Genomic DNA, 26,786 nt, shown 5'->3' on the forward strand with positions numbered 1-26,786 from the left:
AAGCCTGAAAAGAATAAAAACTGTCGCATTGAGCTACCAAAAGAACAGTGGAGACACATCAGTTTTATTAATACAGCAAGCTGTTAGAATGCAAGCTAAGTGAAAACTTACAAATTCATCATTTCTTAAGAGGGCAGTAAATTAGTCGATCTCCATGCTGGCTCATTCTTTTATTATGTGCTAAACAGATTATATTGTCTGTGCCAAAACTGGGAATGCAACATGGTTTTACAGATTCATATCCACTATTTATATTGAATTGATGCATCACAGCTGTGGACTGGGGCTTGAGAGCAAATATTTCATTTTTATTTTAAGTGGAAGAAATTGATTTAGACATAGCTGTGAAATTTTTCTGGTTTAGTGATAAAACTTAAGAGGTTTTTAGTCAGCACAAAAAAGTCTGTGGTGTGCAGCCACCATCATAGTTTATATACTACCACTGAGAACAAATAAAAACCAATTCAGGTTACACAGTTTAAGGCTGGTGAATACTGTATTGGCAGAAGGTTGCTTCAGCTGCCATTTGAGTTTCTGAGAGGGAAAAAAAAACCCAACCAACCCACAGCCCCCACCCCAAACATCAAAATCCACAACCCATACCAGAAAATACATGCCAAAATTTTCCAGCTGGCAATACATGCCAAACAGAACGGAAGGACAATCCAGGACATATTGTTTTTTTAAAAAAAAAATCTCATAAAAGATAAGGAGGCTAAACAGCAATCGTTAAAAATGGTTATTACATAAATAACCTCTTCTTCTGTGGCTTGAGTTCTCTTTTAAAAGATACCTGATATGACCTCCTCTTTAAAAAAAACTGCTCAACAGTTACTTGTTACATGACAATATCACTGTCTTACATTTATGAAGGAAGACTGCTATATGTCATACTATATTAAATATTTTACTAAATCAAAGTTATTACAACTGTAATAAATATAGTTTAAAAAAACATTTAATGTACAATTTTATTTACATGCAAGTCTGTTAAAGGAACAACCTCCAGAAGAAAATGGTCTTGAAATAGGCCTACTTAAAACACAGAAGATCCACTACTTTACAGGAGCTGATGATGTGTTTTAAAGGGCAAGTAACAGAGTTTTATTCACTGACTGAAACTGTGTTATCGGCTACTGGAAATACTGAAATAATTCCATAAGTCTGTATTGCCTCCCCACCTATGTCTTCGCTGTGCAGGTGGCCTTTGTGTGTTTTTGTGGGGAGGTGCCACTGAATTCATGACAATAGGTATGGATATTTGATATTCGTATCGTTCCAACATCTGAGCAATCTTCTCACGAGTGACCCCATGTTTATTCCTCCTATAAAAATAAAAAATTAAATAAATTGGCTGGTGTTTATATGTTTACAGTCGTTACGAAAAAGAAAAAAATTGCTAATTCCACAATTTTTCTTCTCGGCATTCATGTTTGAAATTCCACTTTTATTACACTATACTCCCGTTCTCTCAGTATTCAGCTTGTATTAAGGTTTACTCTAGCAATTCATCACTGCATACATTAAATAACAGAAAACAGTCATTCTTCTTCATATCAAAATGTACTGCTATTTACCGGGACCACGTACCTAAATAATCCTAGGAGGACCTAGCTTTCTACTAATTCATCAGATTATACATGGTATACGAGTAGAGGGATGAGTAGAGGGATGTATAAAATTAGACTACTACTTATGAAAGCAATCAAACTAGCATAAAACAGTTTCAAGACTTAATGACAGAATATTTTCTCATCGGTAAATCTCTATAAAATAAGGAGGTATTTTAGTTTTGATTTTAGATTTGATGCTCGTGATACCTTTATCCTAAAACACGTATAAGGGAAGCAGGGTCAAAAGTGTTATCCTATTCTTGCAGTGTTTAGTCAACTCATTTAGTCAACTTGATGAGAAATCTGCCTACTACGACTATGAGGCATTAGACATTACGTTAGAATGTATCTACTCCTCAGCATCTATGGAATATGATTTTAAAATGCATGTTAGCAGAAAATTTCAGTCTCTACCAAAAAGAAAACCATGAAACTCATGCACAAACTGAATGTCAGAGAATTGCCAGCACTGTAGCAGAACTGAATCTAAAAGAACAGGTATAAAATATAAATAAAACATGTCAATAGTGTAGACAAGCATTCACCACCCAATATATTCTTATCACCAAGAGACTTTGTCCAGGTAGAATTATTTCCAAGTCACACCAACAAGGAACACCTGCCTGCATCTTTGTGCTTTCTGCCAGGGACAGAAGAGGCACGGGCCTACTTATCAACTTGTTCTGTTCTACAGAGGAGAAATCAATACTAGGAACGATCAAACTACACAGGAAAGAGGATACTCTATACAGAAAGATTTTAAAAGAAAGATTTTATCCCCTTCATGAGTTTGTGCTTATTTATTATGACAAAGAGGTACATATCAAGCTGATGAGGGGCCAAAGCACACTGCAGGCAGCACATCAATTTCACATTCAGAACTAAAGAAGAATTGGTGATCTCAGAGGTATTCAGAATTATGCTGGCTCTTTAAGGTGTATTTTATCAGCTTTTTTTCTGTGAAGAAAAGGCTGAAGTAGAAAACTTCTCTCATAGACACTCTTCCTGGAGACAACATCAGAAACTAGCGTGATCATGACAAGCAACTCATTGTTTAAATGCTACAAATTCTCACAATGTCCTAATGTAGTCCAGAGCAGCAGCATATTGAACTTATCAGTAAACAAGTCTTACAAGTTTTGATTTCATTCACGAATAAGGACAAGGTTAATGATAGACAAAACAGGCAATTCCCCTAGAATTATGAGGATTCTATAAAGCACTTGGCTCTCATGACAGGAAAAAAATGAGAACAGGAAATGCAAGTCCTTTTATGCCCAATTTTGGAAGCACAAAGTTATTCATTATTTTCCATATCTTAGTACACCTGTAAAAAGATGACAGCTCAAGTGCTCTGGACATAAAGTGGAAACTCATCCACAACTGAATGGACTTGTGAATAATTAGTTCATAAATGAGCAAGTATCATTCCTTAAAGAACAAGGCTGGATAACAAAATCACCACCAGCAAAATCGTATCAAGCATAGAAATTAATTTTACAAAAGGGAAGCAAATCTGCTGTATACTGTCATTTAATACTGGGATCTCCTCTTCAGGTATGTTTTCACTCATCTTTTGGCAGCTTGGCTGTGCTGAAAGGGCATACAACCATCTAACCTTAACCAATATAGATGTACCAACAATAGCTGCTAACAGATAGTTACGCTTTGGAAGCTCGATTTCCTTAGAGGAACACAGATTCTATTTGTAAAAACTAAGTTCTGTCACTATTAAAAGCTTCTGCACTAGACACATCTCACATACCAAATACTGGAAAAAGCAATCCTGCACAAGCATGGCTACTTGAAAGACTCAGCACATGTCAATATCAAATTGCAGTTTTATGATCATACTGATGGGAAAAGATTATATTAAATGTATTTGTGTTTCACTTATCTGTGAAGTTACAGAAGATTTAACTTTTTTTAAATTAAAACAACACCCATCTCAAAACACACATGATACACTGGATATATTTGATTCAGGCTTTTGGGGAATAACATGTACTTTTTGTAAAAGAAGTTCTAGCTCCCAACTGACCAGCTACTCAGAAAGCATACACACGTGACAGAGGGTAATTTTTTCATACACTTACTAAATGCTTAAAGAAAATAATATTTAAAAAATTTTCTCTCTTCTACATGGGTTTTACCATTCTTCTGTTCTCTCATCTGCAGTTTTCAAGATCTCCTAAAAATCGTATCAAAGTTCAAAGTCTTTTCCATAAAGGTCTAAAAGCTATGCAAGAAGTCTTGAACACCACTGCAAGGTGCGTCTGCAGACTCAAGATGTTTTCACAGAAGTTAGGTGCACAAAACTAAACTAAAAGCAAAATCACTCATGAGTGAGTCTGAAGACAATTTGTACCTCACAGACACACTGTAAAAGACACTGACACCTATTTCACACTAAAACATCTGTCATGTTCTTGACATCAAAAACACCCAGTGCTGACCTAGAGACCCTTTTCACAGATTTTTCAAACACATTAAACAGTGGCAGAAGCAACCCTATAAAAATAGCAACTAGAAATCACCTCACTTCTAGAATATCAGCATATATCACTTGACAGAAATTACTAACGATCTAGAGAACTGTCACTAAAAAAAAAATAAATTAGGACCATGAATCCAAAATACAACAAAAGCCATTTGGTAATTAAAGTAGAAGTTAGTGCATTTTTCATCCCAATCACTAGAAACAAAGAGTGTGAAGTGACCCAGTTTAGGAGGGAATTGGAATGTACGAGCCCAGGCAACTAATAAGGTTACCCCAATTATCATCAGCATAGCATTTGCCCAGGTACTGCACAAAATGTTGAGCTCAAAATTCCTAAGGGGAATCCCAGAACTACAATAACATCATTATCTATTTCCCAAACACACGAATAGGAGGAAAAGGGAAAAGCCTTAAAAATTGAGCCCTTTCCCCAAGAAACTGAAAAATAAAATGAAATTTCACCACCTTTCCTCAGCTCTCAGAAGTTTCAAAACAATGGGCCTCTATTCAAACATCTAAAGCAACTGCAGCTGCTAAAACTTTCTAGTAAGCATCTAAGAAGGGGTAGCAGCACTGGCAGCAGTTCAAGGGTTTTTCTTTGGTTTTGGGAAAGATATTAACTCCTACAAAAAATGACTGGACAATAAAATTCAACAGTAACAACACTTCATGTCTGTTTATCCTGTTACCTGTTAACGCCATGTGAAAACATGAATTTTCCTGGAAAATCAGTCTGTCTCATGTGACGGAAATCTCACATTGAACATCTTAAAAATTTCTGATTACCATGGCAGCTTCCCAACTTGGCTATGCTGCACCTCAAACTAGAAAAACTTATTTGAATTCATCCTACAGAGCAAGGACTCCATCTCTACAAATATGTTAGTGATAGCTTAGGAGCAAAAGGTGAAAACTTCAAAAAGATTTATAAACACAGTAATGTCCAAATCAGCAACAGAAATATTATACACACATACTTTGGGGCTACTTTACGAAGCTGAAACAATTATAAGCCAAGTCAGTTTGGAAGCATAGAAAACTCCAAGAACACTCTTCGTGATCAACCATGAAAATATTACATTTTATACTATGAAATGTCCCTAAGTTGGTTTGATAAGTCACAGATTCCTAAAGCAGACATACCCAAGCCAAAAGAGACATTAACCAGGAATAATAAGCAGCTTCTGAAGCACTCCCACAGCTCCTAAGTCCAACCACCTATGTCCAACACTAAGTCAGATCCTCTGAAGACTGGAGACAATTTAACAAAATTTTGCTACAGGATAATATAAAATGGGAGCTTTCTTTTTAACCTTTACTGATTAGTAATGGACTGTTGGTTTTTGACACCGATACATCTATAAAAGACAAAAGAAAGCACTTCTACTGATGAACTCCTTGCAAAATGCAGAATTTCTTTTTGTCTTCTACCTATTTCTTGCCGGTAGCATTTTTCAGCAACAAATTTCTCAGAATAATTATTCATTATAATAGCAATGATTCTTCAATAATTTTAGCAGTGATTCTTCAATAATTTTTCTACTCATGTCCAGCAAAATTTCAGTATCGACTTATCAGGCCAACATGACAGGATCCCTATTTGTTTGTTGGTTTATCCAGAATACTTTCATGTAAAAGTATATCTTTAAATGCCTTTTTAAATAAAATACATTTTATACTAGTAGTTAAGGATTTAAAAAAATAAGGTACTGAATAAAACTTATTACATGTATAATTACGTGCGCATATTTATCTGTCAATCTCTACATGTAAGCACAATGATTTCTGTCATATAAAGCTTACTTCTCTAATTCTTCAGGATCAAACTTCCACCAAGTATCTGGCTCATGGAACTCCACTCTGTATCCCTTTTCCAGAGCCTGCAGCAGGCAAACAAAAAGTTCATAGATCAGTATAACAAACAGTTGCAGTTAACTCTGCACTTACCCCCATCCTGCCTCAGCTTTCATTCCACCTAGGCAGATTAGATGAAGTAAATACTTAACTTGGTGTGAACTATTGCCATACCACTTACTGATCATAGCAATAAGCAGTCTCTCTTTAGAAACTTGAGTAAGGAAAACGTTACTGGACAAAACACACTAACTTACCACAGGTGAAGGTAAGTTTGCAAAGTTGTAACAGATGGTATAATCAAACACTAAAACCTACCACTTCCACATACGGCTTCATTTCCCAGGCTTGAGTATTAGTGTTGTCTATTATAACTGGAGATTTCCCCTGCTCCATTGCTTGCTTTGCTGCAATGAAGAACAGAGCAAGTTAAGAAACAACTACATAACTCCAATAAAATACTAAATGTAAATAAAACTGTTCCAGATGTTTTTTCACTCACCTAGTCTGACTGAAATACACTGTTCTAAGAAAAGGAGTAAAAGCACTGAAACAGAGAGACAGGAATGGACACAAGTAGAAGCAAGGTAAGAAAAATTAAGCAAAGGGCATAAAAATCACGTGGTGGTGAATTGATGCAAAGGGGTAAATTGGAAGTGTAGAAGTCAAAGCAACACAACAGAACTGCTCAAAATGTGTCCTGCTGGGTACAGAGATCCTAGCATGAAATTATACCGTGGTTCCAGGTTTACCAGCCTTGCTGGATAACATATGGTGCATTAATAACTGAGACCTGTGGTAAGGTATTGCAATCCTTCTCCAACAAAATGCTAATAGGTGATATTCACAGAAAGACATCACATATCTGAAATATTTCCGAGACATTAAAAAAAAAATACAAGCAAAAATTCAAACTGCCTTCACTTGAATAACCTTTCAACTCACTGGTCAATTTCTATGAAGTCCAAAAGATGACAGAAGCTTCAGGAATAATAAGCTGCTTCCAAGTTCCACAAAACAGCAACTGGGAAGAAGGCACATTCAATTTAGGATCTTTATTGATGATGAGACAGATCTTCATTGATGATGAGACAGCTATGATGCAATTGTTCATCAGGATGCTTACAAAGTATCATACTTTTAAATCTGGACCAGCAAGAGTATACTTCTTACTCAGCAGAAGCATCTTGGAGATTACAGTGTGGAACTGAGATTGGTTGGAGGACTTCAGGGGATAAAACACGCAAATCTGTTAGCTACCTGAGATTCACCAGAATACAGCACAGAAAACATTTCAACAGTACCCTGATGCCTAAAATCGTATCTCTTCATAAGACGAAGACTACTTTAGTCTTGATAATCAAGCATCTTCCTTATGCCTAAACCTAACTTTGATCTTGAGATCAGGCATTCTTCTAAATCTCTTACACAGTTAGTCCAGAAAGCATTCTCAGAGAACTTCAAATTCACAATACTAGGATTTGTCCCTGAAAAAAACAACATTGCACAACTTTGAGCATATCTACAGAGCATGATTCTGATATTCAGGTTCTACACAATGCTATGCAGGAGACCCAAGGAAGTGAAAAACTCAAGTTCTGTGCCCTTACGAGCTTGATATCCACCTCCATTTCATAGAAACTGGGACAGCAGTTAACCTATTCTTACCAGAAGTTCAGAAGGAACTCCTGCAGAGGAGAGCACCTAGAAAAGGGTACTTGAGTATTCCACTTTGGGGACAAATGGGCTACCTTAATTTTTGGTTTTTTTTACTTCCTTCACCTTTTTATTTTGAAAGCAAGACCTCCGCCATTCTTTGCAGAAAGGGACACAACTTTTACATCTTTAGAAAAGAACTACTTTGTGCATCTATCGGTAAATGAGGTTCTTTTTGCAGCCTGAAACTAAGCCAGATGGAGCAGATTTCCAACTTATGATTCAGTATCAGATTCAGGAAGATTCCTCAACTCCTTTTACAACTACCCTGAAGATTCTTACAATGGAAAGTAAGGCCTTCATAAAATCTATTTCTCAGCTTCTTTGTGCCTCAGTTAATCACTAAACACATAACAATATTTCCTTGTCTATTTTACAGAAGCAATGTGTAAAAAAATAATCTGTTGCTCTGATGCTACACACCGAAGCAAAGAACAAAAAAATCTTTTATTTAGTTCCAAGCAGTACTAGCCGTGTGTGCCACAAACACACCATGAATTTCACATTTCAAAATTCTTGCAGGAAATGAGCAGTCCTTCTTTCAAAAGACAAAGAAAGGGTGCAAAGGCAAAAAAAAAACAACTAAGAAGGCATCACTGTTGCAAAGCGAATCTCTGCACCTTGGGAAATCTTTAAATTAAGGCTGGGTAGTAATTATAAGGCATATGTATTACCTTGCTGTCCTTAAATATGTGTTTGTGCACTGTTTCCTCTTACCTACCCCTACTTCTTTCAGCAAGTGATGGACTTGTCCTGCAGTTGAATCAGGATTTTGAATCACATCACCAGCATGACCTAAGCATGCCTCTTTTTTTAAGAAATTGTGATATAAATTATGAGCAAGTCAGAACGACTGTAAACAGAGAAAGATCACTTTCTGGTGAATGTTTTTAAACATTATCCCACCTCTTTCCAAGTGGTTGCTACTTTGCATGATCTTCATTTTCTGGCTGCCTAATTTCAAAAGCTACAGGTACCATTTACAGAAGTGATATGAACTCACTGGAATATGAAGACAGTGAAAACCTATTCTAAATATATGAAGCTTAGTTACTACTACATACCTTGAAGCAAATACCTAAATTGCTACGTTTGGCATCCAACAGGAAGATGGTTTTGGCAACTGTGCCTTAGTCTGCCAATGAAAAATTCGGAATATAATACCACTAGTGCTCACATGAAAGTTAAGGTGATGAAGCAGATGAAAGAGTTGAAATATCTGAAGATCACAACGCTAAAATAAAGTTCATACAAAAAAGTTTCCAGGTGAATTAATAATGTTCCATTGAACAAAGCTAAAATAGTATGCATCTAATGAAAAGCAAGATCCACAACGAGTGTGAAGAGTAAAAAAAAATACATCTGTTGAATAGCTGCCCACAGCTCAATCTATACACTGAATGAAGCAGGAATCTGAAGAAAGAAAAATTCTAAAGTATTGTAGAGAACTAGGCATTTATCTTGATGGAAATCAATCCGTACAATGGGAAGAAATTAAATTAACAGGCTGGGAAGCAAATTTGTATATGGAAAGGAGGAAAAAAGTAAAAGCTAAAGTATGTTCCAACAGAGCACTAGGAATCAACGGAAAAAGCTACATAAAAAAAGAAAAATATATTGCCCTGGCTTCATTAACCTGGCACAAACGATCTTTCTGAAACTCAAATCTAGAAAAGATGACTGGTAGGCTGAAAGAAACAAAGGAAAAATCCAAAAATATTTATTTCAGAAAAGATCCCTAAAGGTATCAAGAGAACAGCCAATTTGTAATGAAGATAATGGAACCATCATTAATTTACAAAAGCTTGTGAAAAAAGATATTAGAGTTACAATCCACTTACATATACAACCATTCCATTTTAACTACAGATGTAAGTATTAAGTGTGCTGATGTAATACCTGACAAAGTTTCCTTTAAAGGTATAAAAAGTAACTAATTATTAGTCATTGTCAAAATCAAACCAACCAACCAAACAAAAAAAGAGTTTAAAAAGCAGTTAATCCTCAACTCAACAATATGCTACTACCACAAAGGCAGCCAAAAGTTCCAGTAAGTGGCAGGATGAACTAAAATAGGAGACACTTAAAGCCACAAAAGTGAACTCAAAGGGCCTAAAACCCTGCAAGCGTGACACTTGGACAATTAAAAAGTTATAGCGGCAAATTAATTCTAGTTCTCCTAGTATTTGCACACTTGACCTTACAACCTTCACATTAAATGTCCATGCGTTTTAGTATCAAGGGTATGTAATTCACTGTCTTATAAACATTTGAGAGTTTGAAATTCTCTTTATCCAAAATAAATGAATTCTTATTCCTGAATGGGTCTTGTAACTATGTTTTCTCATACTTGGTATACTGCAGATTCATACCCTTCCTCAAAATGTTGCAGGTAATTTTAACAGAATAATTTTCTCATTTGTGCAGAAAGCACACTTTTTCCTTCTCCATAATTATTACATGAGGATTATAAAGCCCTAGCTAAATATGTTGTCATATAATACATAACTGATGTACACAGCTGACATAAACCTAGACCTACTCATCAGACAAGAATCCCAACTATGACAATTACCATTCTCATGAAGTTCTCATTTCATGCATTTCAACTATGCACACACAAATGAAACCAAGAGCTTCTGAAGGTCTTCAAGCCAGAGAACTTTGTCTAGTCAAATCAGATGGTAAGAATTGAGTATAACTCCAACCCAAAGCTATTCTGGCAAGTGTTTTGCAGTGGGGGTGTTCTATACAACATGATACAGCTGTTCTAATTCAGTGATTTTGATAGCGAGAACAACTAAATTATATATTGCTCTGGTTATCAAAACCACTGTGTAACTAAGTGACTGATAGAGAACTAGAAAGATCTTGTGATCTAGTCAGAAACAGCCAAAAGCCATTATCAAGTGAGAATTGTTTGGTGGTCTCCTAACTGTGAACCATCAAGCCCTCTCATCCATGAAGTACTACCTCATCAACCCTTCTACTTCTTCGGCTCCTACTCGGAACTTAATTTGAAGTATTTACTATTGCTGCACTCTAACCTCAAAAGTGCTCTTTATAACTGATATTCTAATAACTACCCAAAAAATTCCCTCACTTTTCATACAGAAATATTCCTTGATGTATCATAAAGTTTGTATTAGAGTGAGGAGAAAAGGAAAGTGGAGAATATCTTTTTTCCTTGGCCCTCTGTATTTTCTGATGCAAAGTAGCCACCCTCTAAACAGAAAGAAAGCTTCTGCTTGAGACACTGCAGCACAGAGCATAATCTGCACGCACAGGTAACTGAGTTGCTCAGTTTGTCCACTCCCCGGAGCAGAACAAATAGATAATGAGACTATTAGAGAACTGCTGCAGAAAGAGCAAGAATCTGTCTGCTACCCTTCTTACTCCAGGTATCCACTCCCTTACCAATTAAACCCAGCCTTTGGACACTGCTGTGTATTAAGAAAAGTGACTTTAGTTAAAGCTGCTAATCTACACAAATGAACTAAAATCTTCCCCAGAAACATCCTTCCATCAGTTTTGGAGGAATTTCAGACCAGGAAAGATACTGGAAAAAAAATATATATACTCTGCTGTTTCCAGCATTATAAAGGTTGTATTCTGTCATCAAGATGAAATTCAACAAACCAGCAGGTCACAGCACAAAGAAAAGAGATTTTCCATTTTTAACTCAGAAACTTCTTTAAGTTCAAAATTTGACGTGTATACATAAATTAAAATCTAAAAAGTACTTTAAACATGTATTTCCATATAGCCTATAGTAACATACATGTACAAACACTCCTTTTCCTATAGACTGTTAACACATATGAACTTAACGTTATACTTCTATTTTCTAAATATAAGCATCATTTAATAGAATTCCTCTTATTCATTCAAACCTCTTTTCTGGTTCCAATCATGGGCATCACCAAGCTGAGTAGCATTATATGTATATCCATCTTGTTGGCGAAAATAATCATCGGTGCTGAATACAATGCCATCACGACTTTGACCAAGCAGAATACTGTTGAAGAAAGGAAAACACAAAATGATTTTTACTTCTATTTTTCAGATTAAAAAAAAATAGAAAAAAGAATATTACTAAAATAAATCAAACTGTGCCTATTTCTGAAGATCTTCCATACTTTAAACTGGTTTATAAAAGTACACTGATATGCATTACCAATAATTCTAATCCAAATTAAAGCAATATATTTTCTTTCTACTATTTCTGTATTTGTTGTTCCTTCTCCTTCACCCCCAAAAGATGTTTGAATCCATGTAATTTATGGTTATATTGCAGTAAGTTCTAAATACATCACAATAATTTAATGCATTTAGAAACACTTTCCATATAAATTCTCATTTGGAATTATCCCTAGAAGCCAGTCTGATCCTAAGAAATCTGGATGCAGCTGAGAAATGAATTGGATATTTAAACCCTTTTCCAGTACCTTAAACTCTCGATATGCCCTCTTCTGATCATTGCCCATGCTGCTTGCATACACAACATGGGTCAAACAGGAATAGCAAAAGAGAATTAGTAATGTTTACAGCAATTTCCCTTTTTTTTTTTTTTTTGAGAAAATAAAAGATTGCAATAAACTTCCAAAACTGTCCTCCTAATGAAAGTCACGATTACAGAATGCTGTCCTCACTCTTTCACGATCCTATATTCTTCTATTCCAGTTCTATGCCTTCCCTCCCCATCCTGGCGACACACTCTTATTTGCCTCTATTTTCTCACCAGCTCTGGCACTCACTTGATCTATAAGCAACCGGAATTCATACTCAGAAGAATACAATGCTTCTCTCCTTGTCTTTTCCTGGGTTACTTTTTTAAGTTTTAGCAGTCGAACCTATTTACAAAAAGACCCTGAGAAGTGATATATTAGAAGTGGCTAACTATGTACATGGGTTACCACATCTTGTAGAAGTGTACTTTCAGTCTAATATATGATAAGAAATTTAAGATAGGATTTTTTAATATCTCAGTTTCTAGCAGGGAATTGGTTTTCCCTATCGTTCATATTGGTTTTCCCTATTGTTCATACTTAAGTGCTAACAGGTTAACGGGAAAGCCACGTCTTTTATGAAACCTTGAATGTATTCCTTCAAATCAGGAAAAAAACAATCACCTCTCACATCACTTAAATGACTTGATTAGTGTGTTTTAGCTTCCTTTCCTAAGACAACACCATTCCATGGTGACTTCCGGACATATAGATCAATTTCAACAAAATCTGACAGAACATTCTCTCAAAAATACTATGAATTTTTATAGGGGGAAAACGAACAGAAAAACCAAAGCAAATCAAATTTGTAATCAAGTGGATAAAATGCAGAGATCCAAATTAGAATCTATAAAGATAAAAAAGAGAAAAAGATTGCAATGGAAATTTTACTTTTACCAAGGCTTTTAGGCCCACCATTTTCAAGCAACATAGACATTTTACTGGCTAGAAGTTTACTTCATTTGTAGGCCAGAATAAGTTGCATTATGTTGTCTGTCTTGCACAGTCAACATTAAAGATTACAGAACTTAAGTATGCTCTAGCAAACAATGAAAGATACTGTGAAGAAGCCAACGAGGGTAAAAGGAGGAACTCAGAGGGACACAGCTGCAATGCTCACTGTTACTATGTTAATTCTTATTTTATGTTGTAATATCTTATGCTATGTTTATTAATCACAGAAGTTATTGCAACTGACTATGTAGAAATATTAGAAAAATCCATTAAGCTTTTCTAGAATTTTGGACTTGTATTGTCATGAAATGCCACAGTCAAACCTACAAGCATCATTCAGCTGATCTAGATAACTAAAATCCATCCTAAATATAGTCCAGGCAGGCAAATACCTGAAAGTCAGAGAAAATGATTACAGCAAAGTTGCCAAGCATAAATAACCACTGATAAATAACATGAAAATCCATCAAATCAAAACCACATTAATCATCCCAACAAGCAACTCCCATTTTGCCAAATGTATTTATTTTCAGAAAATCCTTGGAAACTGGGGTATAAAGGAAAACCTTGTGAAACTGAGAAAACAGTACAATACTATTTGAAGTGTGATCTAGAATAAGTGTTATTACAAAATTTCCTTGATTATTTTTGTTTTCTATAGTATATATATTTGAAAACAAAACCCAAGAGGGACCATGACAGGCTGGAAAGTTGGGCCTGTGCTAACCTCATGAAGTTCAACAAGGCCACGTGTAAGGTCCTGCACCTGGGTAGGAGCAATCCCAAGGCACAATCACAGGCCGGGCAGAGAATGCATTGAGAGTAACCCTGAAGAGCAGGGCTTGGGGGTGCTGTTCAATGAGAAGCTCAACATGAGCTGGCAATGTTTGCTCACAGCCCTGAAAGCCAACCGCATCCTGGGCTGCATCAAAAGAAGCGTGGCCAGCAGGGCGAGGAGGCGTTTCTGTTCCTCTACTCTGCTCTTGTGAGACCTCACCTAGAGCCCTGTGTTCAGTTCTGGAATCCTCAGCACAGGAAGGAGATGGATCTGTTAAGAGTGAGTCCAGAGGAGGGCCACGAAGTGGATCAGAGGGCTGGAGCACCTCCCCTATGAGGACAGGCTGAGAGAGCTGGGCTTGTTTAGCCTAGAGAAGAGAAGGCTCCAGGGAAACCCTTGTAGCAGCCTTCCAGTCCTTAAAGGGGGGCAACGGGAAAATTGGGCAAGGGCTCTTTATCAGGGTGTGCAGGGATAGGAGAGGTAGCATTTTTAAGCTGAAATAGGGAAGGTTTAGATGAGATATCAGGAAGAAATTTTTCAAGACAAGGGCGGTGAGGCACTGCAACAGGTTGCCCAGAGAAGTTGTGGCTTCCCCATCCCTGAAGGTGTTCCAGGCCAGGTTGGACAGGGCCTTGAGCAACCTGATTCAAGTGGGAGGTGTTCCTGCCCATGGCAGCGGGGTTGGACATGGATAATCTTTAAGGTCCTTTCTAACCCAAACCATTCTATGCTTCTATGATAAAACAGCCAGTTAGTGCAACAGAACATTTACAGCCCATGCCAACATTGGGATATCATTGTCTATGGAAACACAGGTAACTATTCTGGCTCAGAAACAGGCAATGTAACCAAAGGCTACAAAACCCAAACTGCACTAGCAGTATGTGGGATGCACTACAGTGGAGGTGTTGGGAACAGAAAAGAACTGGCAAAATCCCAAATAACTTAGGAGAACAAATGTATGTTAGTTCTGAGTTGCCAAGCTTTCTTATACATATCTGCAGGAAGAGCTATTTAAGTTTAATTCCTACATAAGGAATTTGCTGTTTTGCCACCTGCCATCAACAACAGACCTGTTGTGGATCACAGCTTAAAGACTGGAACACTGTACAGCATATTAACTTACATCCCTACATATTTTTTTTTTGTCTCACAACTATGCTGTTGTTTTTTTCTTTTAAAATACAGAGATCTACAACAAAACTCAGCTTACTGAGGATCCGAAGAAGCTAGTAATGATGCAACTGTCAAGGAATATGACTGAAACTACATGTAAGCTGTTTTTTCTTTCCTGTTCTTTTGCTCCTTTCCAGAGTATTACGGTTACTTCAGGATAAATAGCAATGCTATTTCAGAAAGCAGAGCATGATACATCAGAAGTGCAGCCACTTTTTGGACACTGTTCAATAACTATTTTTGCTAAAGCCTATGTCATGTAATAGGATGTGTATTACACTCGTCTAGGAGAGCATGGGAGGATTCAAAGCCTATTTTTGTTCTACATAGACAAAACGACACCAGTAAATCATTCACCACATACAACAGCATTTTTTTAATATCCGTTTCTCTCTTGTATAAAATATTTAACCGGAATTTATATTCATAAGTTGCTTGGCCGTGATTTCACACATGGCCCAAATTTCTCATTTACAGTTTGCTATACTTGCCAATTAATAACGCTAGAAAAAATGGTTCCATCTTCCACATTCACTCTTTTTATGCTGAATGTATATATACACATCCTGAAGAGTAAGAACCACCTGCCTTAATAAAAAGAGATAGCACATAATAAGTGGGATTCTTCTACTAGCTGAGTAGATAGACACACCCCTACAGCTTGTGGGGGCCTGACCATCAGGCTTCTGTAGGAATACATATAAACTGATGAATCAACACTAACGGCACTATTGGGGCATTCATTTTTATTTCTGTTTCTAGGAACAGACTCTGCCCAGTGTTCTAGAGAATAACACACTCAAATTCTTCTGTCATCTCTCCCAAACATCATTAATTGTAGCAATAAAGAAACACAGTGATGAGGGTTCAGGAATCCTGTAAACTCATCAAGAAAGTTTATTCTTGAATTATTTTCTTATTATTCCTTGAAGTTCATAATACACCACAACATATTTAAGAACCTACATAACTGATATAACAGATTTAATATAGTAAACTATGTTTGCATTCCTAAAACTTCAGAATTTGGGAAGGTAAAGGGACTACCAAAGGAGTCAGAGTAACAGAACTCTTAGTCTACACATAACACATAAGCCATCACTAAGTAATGTATTTATGAACTGATATATGATTGCATGTCTGGTTTTAAATCATTAAATTAAAGCATAACATTTTAAAAGCTGACATTATCTCTCTCAGAATTCACAGTATTTAAACTGTGAATTTATTGTATTTATTAATTGTATTACTATTGTATTTAAAAAATATACTTGTTGACGTCATATGGAACAATTCACATACTTCTAATATGCATTTGGCAATAATTTATCCTCGGCTCAAGAACTAGGAAACAGAAAGAACAAAAAGCACATTTGTGCAAAGAAACCGTCATTATTATCTAAAGCCATAGAAAGATGATATTCCACTTTTGAGAGACGGAAAAAGAAAAAACATTAAATACATTTCTAATAAGAGAATCCAATTACATGTTGGTCAGCACCAATATGTGCACATGCCTGAAATGAGAAGCACTATTACCCAACTGCTGTAATCCAGCCTTTTCACTCTATATCTTCCCTGCAACTGAACACCTATCTTTGAACATAGTAGGACGATGATATCAAAGCAGATATAAAACTTAAAGCGCGTGCGCGCGCACACACACACACACACACACACACACACACAAATACTGCCTTGATTTTTCTTCAAAACTGAAATAGTCACCCAGTCTGTATCCTGGTTAGTCTACTTTGACAGATACTTTTATAATACAGAAGACTCCTTAGACCTAATAACTCACCTATTTAAAATAGGTAACATATCACAGATGAGAAAAAACCAGACAATAAACAAATATCATTTTACAGTTTGGAGTATTACTAAACTATGTAAATGCTACTTTAAAAGCATTGCTCATAACACTGTTCCAAGAAATACATTAGAAATAACAGCACATAACTGTTCCTACATTCAGCTACACATACTAACTCTTTAACTCTTCCATTCTGAAGAGGGAACTCTTGGGAAGATGGCCCCAGATAAAGATGACTGTCTTTATATACTCCTGACAATGGATTTAATTTTAAAAGTATTTTTAAATTTAACTACTATTTCTTCTTTCAACGTCATTTCAGCAAATTTCTAACTAAACAGTCAATTACTTCAAAACCAAGGAAAAAATGTAGCATTACTATCATGGTTTGCTACACCAAGCTTTTCTCTCAGTAGCTTTGAATTGAGGGATTTAATCTAGCAAAGTACACAGTTTTTTTTTCCCTGTAAAATTTTGTAAATCTGCCCAAGCTGTAGGACTTTCACATGTCATGTCTATAGAAAATAATAATGAAAAGCACTATTTTTCATACAAAGTAGAGCAGAAAATGCAAAGATTATCACTACAGTAAGCCTATTCCTGAACAAAGCATTCTTGCAGTGGCAGGAACCTGATTCAGTAGCAATACTGCATTGTAAGAACACACTTCCCTCAACACAGTCTTAAGAATGGCAAGGAAAGAAGTAAAATTGGCCTAAAAAGAGAATGACACAGGAAGCACAGTGGACCATGCAACTTAGTAATGGCAGCAGAACCGGGAAATAAGGACAGGGCAAAGAGTGAAGTGCAAGGAAGAAAGCGGTAAAATGAAGCTGGGAATGAGATAATACAGTCCCCTGGCTGAAGCAGGGACAAGAGCAATCTGTGAAGAAAGTTGGGGGAGAAGGATAAACTGAGAAATCTGCTTAGAATTCAGGGGCAGATGTGGAGCTAATAAGCACAGACTAAAAGCCATGGTTGGATAGGAATAGGAAAACAAAACTGGAAATAGATGGATAAAGAGATAGAAGTCTAACAAGCCTCAAGAGACTGGGATTGTCTACGTCAAGTGAATAAAGAAAATGAAGGGAGCTCCCCAATGACCAGGAAACCACTAACATTATGCTCATACTTAAGGCAAGTAAAGATAAGGACCCAAGGAACTAAAGGCTGCTCAATTTCACCTAACCTCAGTTCCTGGAAAGATAACAAAGTGCATTCTCTCCGAATCTATTTCCACACATGTTAAGGAAATAAAGGTAAGAAGGAAGAGTCAGTGTGGGGTTTGCAACAGACAAATCATTCTTTACTGAAGATGAAACAGCTGCCTTTGTGAATGACAACAGATCAATGAATGTAACATATTTTGAAATTATCAAGGTTTCTGCCATCATCTCCCAGTCAGTAACAATCAGTGTGCAGCACGGGATGACAGTGCGACTGATTTTTTCAGTATCTTCATCATTAACCTGGATGATGAGGTAGAGAATTTTCAGATGACACCAAACTATTAGTGATACCCAACATGCCGAAGAGTACGGATTCTATCCAGAAGGACACTGAGAAACTTGAGCACCAGGCTAAGCAAAATGTCATGAAGCTCAAGAAAGAAAAGCACAAAATTCTACAACTGGTGAAAAAGAAAACTAAGCATCAAAACAGGAGGGAAAGTGACAGGTTGAGCAGCCCTGCTATAAAAGAACTCAGGATTACAGTGGACATAAAACTGGAGATGAGCTAATTGTGTGCTCTCATTAAAAGAGGCTCAAACCAGATGCTGTGCTTTACAAGAGAAAATGCGGCCAGTAGATCAATGGAAGGTATAATCCACATACCACCTGGATCATGTGGTCAACTCAGAAATTCTGCGTCCAGTTCGGGGTTTCCCAGTTCAAAAGATACGTGGAAAACCATGTGGAAAACCACGAAAAGGCTGAACAGGTGGCTACCGAGATGGCTGTGTGTGAACTGGAAGGAAAGGTTAATAGCAGCAGGGCTTGTTTTGTCTGGCTAGTTAAAGGCTATCTGATAGCAGTTTATTACAATGAATAAGGCCATCCCCTTACCTGCAGGGAAGCTGCAAAGGTGACAAGCCAGATTCTCCCAGGTAACTGCACAGGAGAATACATGCAAATTATGACTTGGGCACTTCAGTTTAGAGATGATGAAGAACTTCTTTACTAGGAAGGTAATACTGCACAAGAAAAGTTTGAATGTTTTTCAAGATCAGGCCAGACAGAGACACAACTAATCTGATCCAACAACGGTGACAGAGAATGATGATTCCAAGCAGAATGATGGACTAGTTTATCTCCAGAGCCTCTTCCAAAAAACATGCCTACGATTCCAAACAGCAGGCATAGGAGAGTCAAAACAAAACACGGACATCAATGGAAGTTTCAGGACAGATATGGGTAAAGCTTGGAAGCAGAGGAAAAATGCTGTGCTTAAAACCCCTCACTTTACACAAAATGCATATAGGAATTCAAGATTCCTGGGACTCCCTACTGATCTGCTGTCATTTCACACTTAGGAAACCAACTTGCAAGATGCATCTAATTCCCTTCTAGCGCTGATCCACTATTTATATAATTTTCTGCTTTTCCTACACAGTCATTTTGCTAGCACAAATGGTAGATGTTTGCCTGTAGGTGATGAAGAAGGCAAGCCTGTGAAGTTACCCGTGGGTGCCAATATGATATCAGAAGACTCTATTTGCTGTCCTAGTCTATGCTACAGAAGTCTACAGTGTTACACACAAAACCATTGTCAACTTCATTAAGACTTAATTAGTAATATACGCCTTTTCCTCACAGGCAGACATTAATGCTGGGTTCCACTGCCACCAGGTACCCAAGTGTCAATTTTATGGGAATTAGAGATTGTAACCAAGCTTTGAATGTATGAAACAGCATATAATTGAATTCACTGAAAAACAAGTCCCACACAGTTGAAATTCTGTTCCCAAATTTGGTGACTACTGTGACCTCATAGTGCCCGCTTTACCATCTGTTAAATGAAATTAGTAATTGATCTCACTAGCAAGACATGAAAAAGCAAGAATATGTGTTTATAAAAACCTCAAGATATTTAAATCTTTCAGATTATGTAAATAACGTATTTGCAGCATATGTTCGCTACAGAACCAACGCAGCACACAAAACACTGAAAACAAAATATTTTATGCTATCGTATATCTTCACATTAAATATTATCCAGCTTCTGCACTAAATGAGGCAGCATTTTTTCCACGGGGCTACTTTTCCAACTGTTCTATGTTGCTTTCATATACTAAAGAAATTATTGTGATAATACCCACGTAGGCTCATGCAGCTTCAGAAATGCAGGTTTGCAAGATACAGAGCTCAGTAACTAGAGACAACTATTTTCGCAAATCACAGAGAGTATCTGTGCTCTGTTAACTTATATGCTTTTTAAACTAGGCCAAAAAAACCTAAAGCAACAACCCAAGTTGGAAGTGGTACCTGCTTTTAAGCCTGTCAGACCTCAACAAGTATATTTTAAGGAAAAGCAATATTCTTCTTGTGCGTTGTTCACAAATAAACAGAGAAGTTGACATAGTATGGAAAAAAAGGGAATGAGATTATGCTCAGTTTTATCAACACACTGAAAACAAATGAAGTGTTTTCAGACTAGCAAAACTCTTCTAATGGTCTTTGAAGACTTTTGCATGGGCATAAAAAAGCAATTCTGGTTCAGTCAAATCAATGCTGCAGATCTGACTTGAGGACTTTTTAAATGAAGGAAGTTAAAAATGAAAACAAAAAGAGGGCAGACCATCACATCGTACTACACCTGAAAGTTTCATAATAAATAATTATGCAATTTAATGGATACAGAACTTTTTTATTTAACACACAACAGATCCTGTTGTTCAAAATTCTAAAGAAGACAAAAACCCCACGGAAATCTTTTTTATATTTACTGTCATCTGTCCTCATTAAGTAAAAATTACTGCATCATAACAGTCTAATGCTAAAGTTTTCAAAGTGCTTAGAGATTTAAAAAAAAAAAAAATAAAAACCTTAAAAATAGTGATTTGAATAAGCACCTCAAGCTTTAAGTCTTTACTTACCGAGAAAGTGTTGATTTTCCTGAACCAGGCAGGCCTCTTAAGATTAGGAGGAATTTCTGTGAATAACCAAATCTTTCTTCAGGTAACTGCAAGGAAGAAAAGCTGTCCATTCCTTCTGTACTATCAGCTTTTGGATCCTTCCAACACTCTTTTCTGGTTTCACAGAAACCATTATTCTGGGGTTCATTCTGGTCATTATTTTGGAGTTCATACTGGTCATTATTTCCATTTCTGAAGACCTGAGTAGTATGAATGTCAATATGACCAGCATAGTTGGTACTTTGATCAAGCAAAGGACTGTGACTGTTGATATCAGTATTTCCATGGAAACCATGATAATTTTTGTAAGAAAGTTCACCATTCTCAGAAGGGAGAGTATGTGTTTCTTGTGGTTGGGTATTAAGTATCTGAAAATGCGATTGATGGTTGCTGAATCTAGGAGGATGAGGTCCCTGAGGCACTATGAAAGAGTCTGTTGACTGCCAAGCAGGTCTGAATTCAGGCACCGAGTAGTTCCAGTATTTAGAATCTACTTGTCCATTAAAGGTATCTTCAGTTTTCCAGACACTTGTTTCCACGACAAACTGCTGCTTGTTGCTTGTCTTCTGACTGTTCTGTTCCCCAAAGGAACGCTGTCCATTCTCACAAAATGGTTGTGGGCTGCCCAACAACGCATGCTGATAATCCTCTTGTGAGGTTTGACTACAGTTATATGGAGAGCATTGTTCCTGAGAAGTTTCAGTTTCTTTTTCTGCAAAATTAGTGTGCAAATTTTCATTTTCCAGCTGGTTTATTTCTTTATAGAATTGGTCCAGTTCATCATCTATTTCTGGTACAGTAGAAGAAGTTATCTGCATCTTATTTGTCTCCTTTCTTTCAGCTCTCTTTTCATGCAGTTCATTCTGATCTCCCTCGTTGTTTTTATGTTCACTACAACTGCCATCTTCATCCTGTTTGTTAGTTTCGGCAGGCTTGTAAATAGGTCCAATAAATTCTTTGCTTGTAAAAAAATCCTCATCTGATGCATTTCTATTTACTGAGAATGATGCACTGCCATTTCTAATATTATCTTCACCAATATTATTTTTAATAAAATGACCTTTTTTTTCTTTGACTTCAGCGTCATTTATTGATGCAAATGGAGAATTTACGTTCTGCACAGTTTCTGAATCAACTGGCTGTCCAAGCACTAGATTATATTCAGGGAGAATTTCCTTCAGTGTTCCTGATACACCAGCAGGTATTTCCTCTTGCTTCTGCATTTCGTATTGCCCTTGGTTATCTGAGGCATGCACTGATATTAAACCATTTGACATTCTCTCAGTGTCCACTTCCTCTTGAATACCTTGGTTACCATCATTAGACATCTTCCCGTAAGCCCCTTCTGTTGACTTCATTTTTTTAGAACATGGTTCAATCGTGATTTCATCATGACACTCCAAGAGCCTTATGCTACTTTCAGCATGAAGCATCTTAGAAAAAAAAAAAATACATTATCAATGTGCACATTTTTAAAGTAAAGTATAAAAAAAGCAGGCCTATTATATGCATCATCCATAGTCACAACTAAAATGTGTTCAATGAGAAGAAAAGCAGACATCACCTGCTGGAAGTCTTGCTTAAACAAAAGTGACACATTACTGCACATCTTTAGCAAAGAAACACATTAGCGCTGTCCTAGACTACCAGTCATATTTTATGATGTATCTTAAATAATTTACAAATCATGCTTCTTAAAACGTGAATATTTGAAAAACTACATCCGCAACCTCTGCTCTCTACTGACCTATACCAATCTGCTGAGTGTTACAAATTTCTTTTATGGCACAAACAAGTGCCAAATCAAAATGGACTAACTGATGTCTGACATCACCACTAACATGACCAACAAATAAGCAAATACTTCCATCACAAGCATTATTTTCTGTGATACAAACTGAACTCAACTAATTCATTTCGTACCTATCAAACAGACACTGGATGGCATATAAATTTGGTACAGTCAAATAAGACTTAAAATTAAATCCATGATCTCTTACTATGTTTCTGGTTTTAGGAAAACTAAATAACTTTGTTAAGAACCACGACCACTTGGTTGCATGTTTTCTAAAAATAAACAAAAAAAGCAATCTCTGCCCCAAACAGATTGCCATCTCATAATGAGCCAGTAAGTTCCAGAAAGATTCAGAGAGACAAGAGCAACTAAAACCAAAGTAAGATGGCACTGAACACCGTGACATGCAGTCATGCCATGATCCAGCTAACTACTATGCAGATGTTGCTTTGTATTCCTGGGGTCTAGGCAGAATGCAATAAAAAACAATAATAATTTTATAACAAATCAAGTGCCAAGTATTTTATTCAGCAAATACCCGCTCCAGTATCAAACAAGAAAGAAAATATTTTTCCTAGTAGAGGATTTATTCTACTGTTTTCTGTGAACATTTCAACTTTCTAGGAGTAAATGTTAATAAAAGGCCACATGCCCTTCATTCTGGATGAGAAATGAAGGGGCTTTTTTATTTATCCTAAAAGGAACTGTAGTATTAAAGGAAGATTTGTAAGTATCACCTCATGTTCACTTGCAAAACTCAAGAGAAAAGCATTACTCCAGGGCACTTTCTGACCTAATATCCCAAAGGAAGAGAATTCTGTCATCCTCAGTATCAAAACACCTGAACCACAGACATTTTACTGTTTTCATTTGAGTTTACTATGTGGAAGACAGCATTAATGTCAGAAGCAGGAGAAATGTGACCGTGCAGCTATTTTTCCTTCCTCAGAGGTGGTTAAACAACATTGTGGGTAGCTATGGTCTTTCCTCCTCAAAAGAAATACACATTTTATGACTACCTCCAGCGTCTCAGTTCCTTCTTCTAAGCTGGAAAGAGAGTAAGAGATTATATGAATCCGTGGACTCTGTCCCCTATCTATCAAAAAATGTTACTCTTATCTCCACTCAAGAACAGGACTGGGAAAATAAAAAAGTTGTTTTATTAGTTTCTATGTACTCATCTGTCATCTGGGATGATGTTTAAGCAGAGCCCACATTCTGATGTGGAATGAAAACAGAGTGTGTAAACAGTTGGTGCACAATTCCATCTCCAATGACGGAGGATGCTGCTCTGTGACTGTCCCACATGGAAACACCCTTTCTTGCTAATCCTTAATAGACTTTCTCTGGGTATCCTCTGGGACAGTGAAGTTGCATGTGAAAGCATCTTCACTTGCATTCTTCAGGGGGACAAAGTAAATGTGTACTGAGAAAGTGCAGTCTACTTGACAGCCTTGATTCTTGAATAGGACATGCACAGGTCCATCATATTTCTGTAAAGAACTGGTTGTGAGTGTTCAGCCTGAACTAGCATGCACGAGTCACCAGGCTGGCGCTTGCAAAGCAGAATTACCACTTTAACCTGCCAAACATGCAGAAGGCTCAACCAGGTAGGTTAAGGCCCTAAGCTCCACCTGTACGATAAATTTCCAAATGGAAAAAGGCGGCACAACTTGCAAATAGGGGGAACCGATTAGCTTTGCTTGCCTGATCACCTCTTCCTGGGCACAGAAGTGAAAAAGCACACAGGCCAGAATCCCTTGCCACAGAGCTAGACCACACCTGGGAGCTGGGGGAAGCAGGCACTGATCCTGCATGGGGATGGTGGCCAGGAGCTGCTGCCAGGAGCAAGGCGTCTCAGGTGGGGGCTGAGAGCCGCAACCCCTGCTCCCGTTAGGGGTGTCAGCCACTGCCTGCCTCCTCACACCCCAATGCAAGGCACTCTCTCCCCACAACTTGGGGTAAGGCGTTCAGCCCTTCCCCCACAACCATTTGTGAGGCACCTCTTCCCGGCCCCAAACCCCCCTCCCCACACCCTGGAGGCTGAGGGGAGACCTTGTCACTGCCCACAACTGCCTGAAAGGAGGTTGTAGCACAATGGGTATCAGTCTCTTCTCCCAAGTGTCGCGTGACAGGATAAGAGGGAATGGCCCTAAGCTGCGTCAGGGTAGGTTCAGATTGGACAATAGGAAATACTTCTTAAAATCACAGAATAGCAACCTTAAAGACTGTCTAGTTCCAACCCCCTGGCCATGGGCAGGGACACCTCACACCAGATCAGGCTGCCCAAGGCCCCATCCAACCTGGCCTTGAACACCTACAGCAATGGGGCAGCCACAACTTCCCTGGGCAACTTGTGCCAGTGCCTCACCACTCTCGTAATGAAGAAGTTCTTCCTTATGTCTAGTCTAAAGCTGCTCCTCTCCAGTTTATACCCATTGCCCCTAGTCCCATCACTACAAGCCTTTGTCAAAACTCCCTCCCCAGCTTTCTTGCCTGGAAGGTTGCTACAAGATCTCCTTGGAGCTTTCTCTTCTCCAGGCTGAACAAGCTCAACTCTTTCAGCCTGTCCTCGTATGGGAGGTGCTCCAGCCCTCTAACCATAGAATAGAATAGTTTGGGTTGGAAGGGACCTTAAAGATCATCCAGTTCCACCCCTCCTTCCATGGACAGGCACATCCCACCAGATCAGGCTGCCCAAGGCCCATTCACTCTGGCCTGGAACCCCTCCAGGTGTTCATCCAGCCTAACCCTCCCCTGGTATCACTCGAGGCCGCACCCCTCATCACTCGAGAGGAGGGACTCGCACCTCAATGGTCCCGAGGCACGGAACGGGCCGCAAGGCTCATCCTTACAGCCCTCCTCTGGACCCGTTCCAACAGTCCCACATCCTTCTTATGTTGAGGATTCCAGAACTGGACGTCTCACAAGAGAGGAACAGGGGGGCAGGGGAGAGGAAAGGGGCGGGAAGGGGCAGAGGAGAGGAACAAGGGGCTTCTTCACCAGAAGGGTTATCACGCACTGGACCAGGCTGTCCAGGAGGTGGACGAGTCCGCATCCCTGGAGATGTTTAACAGACGAGGAGACGAGGTGCTCAGGGATATGGTTTAGCAGAGCGCAGGTACGGCTGGCCTTGACGGTAAAGGTCTTTTCCAACCAAAGGTCTTCTCCATGTGTAAGGCACCCCCTCTCCACGTGCCCCCCAGTCTCAGCCCCGGCTCCCGCGTCAGCACCAACCCCCCGCGCTGCCCCGCTCCACACCAGCCCTCTTCGCTACACGCCGGACCCGAATGGCCGGACAGAAGCCGCAGACCGTACGCGGGTGACGAGACCCACCTCAGGGCAGCGGCCCGGCCCCGCCGCCTCGGCGAGCACGGCGCAACGCAGCCCCGTCAGCCCTCGCTCTCAAAATGGCGCCGCCTCCCCCCGCCGTTATGGGACCTGTAGTTCCATTCGGCATCGTGTTGGACTACAACTCCCAGCATGCCCCGGGCCCGGGGGCGGCTCCCCCCGCGCGCGGGAAGGCTTTGAGCCAGGGCGGGAGAGCGGCGGATTTGAGGGTGTTTTACAGCCCTTGGGGGGGTCTCTCAGCGTGCGGGTTTGTCCGCAGCCTGTGCGGTGGGGGTGGAGGCCATACACATGGTTTCCTGCCTTCAGGGGCTGCAGTGCAGTTGGCACACATTGCATAGAATCATGGAATCATAGAACCATAGAATAAGCCTTAAAGATCGTCCTGCGACGGGCAGGGTCACCTCCCGCCAGACCGGGCTGCTCAAGTCCGCTTCCAACTTGGCCTTGAACACCTTCAGGGATGGCGCATAAATAACTTCCCTGGGCAACACATTCTCACCACTCTCATCGTGATGAGTTTCTTCCCCATTTCTAAATTTCCTAAATAGTATTAAAGCACCTGGTCTTTTGTTCATGGTGGAAGAAAACAT

At 38.6% G+C, this 26,786-nt stretch overlaps 1 protein-coding gene across 3 annotated transcripts; it reads right to left on the minus strand.

The window, feature by feature from the left end:
* Positions 1-597: 597 nt before the first annotated feature.
* Positions 598-26,315, minus strand: LOC104064177 (NEDD4-binding protein 2-like 2). 3 transcript variants are annotated; one of them, XM_009566479.2, is made up of 6 exons: positions 26,182-26,315; positions 21,012-22,483; positions 11,577-11,701; positions 6,286-6,374; positions 5,917-5,993; positions 598-1,325 (listed from the first exon to the last, which is right to left on the minus strand). In XM_009566479.2, the coding sequence occupies exons 2-6, from the start codon at positions 22,481-22,483 to the stop codon at positions 1,127-1,129; spliced, it is 1,962 nt and encodes a 653-aa protein (XP_009564774.2). In that variant the 5' UTR covers positions 26,182-26,315; the 3' UTR covers positions 598-1,126. The 3 variants fall into 3 exon arrangements, with proteins under 3 accessions (XP_009564774.2, XP_053921368.1, XP_053921362.1); XM_054065393.1 differs by lacking the exons at positions 598-1,325; positions 5,917-5,993 and adding an exon at positions 6,913-6,991 and having other exon boundaries at positions 6,301-6,374; XM_054065387.1 differs by lacking the exons at positions 598-1,325; positions 5,917-5,993; positions 6,286-6,374 and adding an exon at positions 6,914-7,192.
* Positions 26,316-26,786: the final 471 nt, after the last annotated feature.

The sequence above is a fragment of the Cuculus canorus genome, chromosome 1 (genome assembly GCF_017976375.1).
Source record: "Cuculus canorus isolate bCucCan1 chromosome 1, bCucCan1.pri, whole genome shotgun sequence".
Classification (NCBI taxonomy): Eukaryota; Metazoa; Chordata; class Aves; order Cuculiformes; family Cuculidae; genus Cuculus; species Cuculus canorus.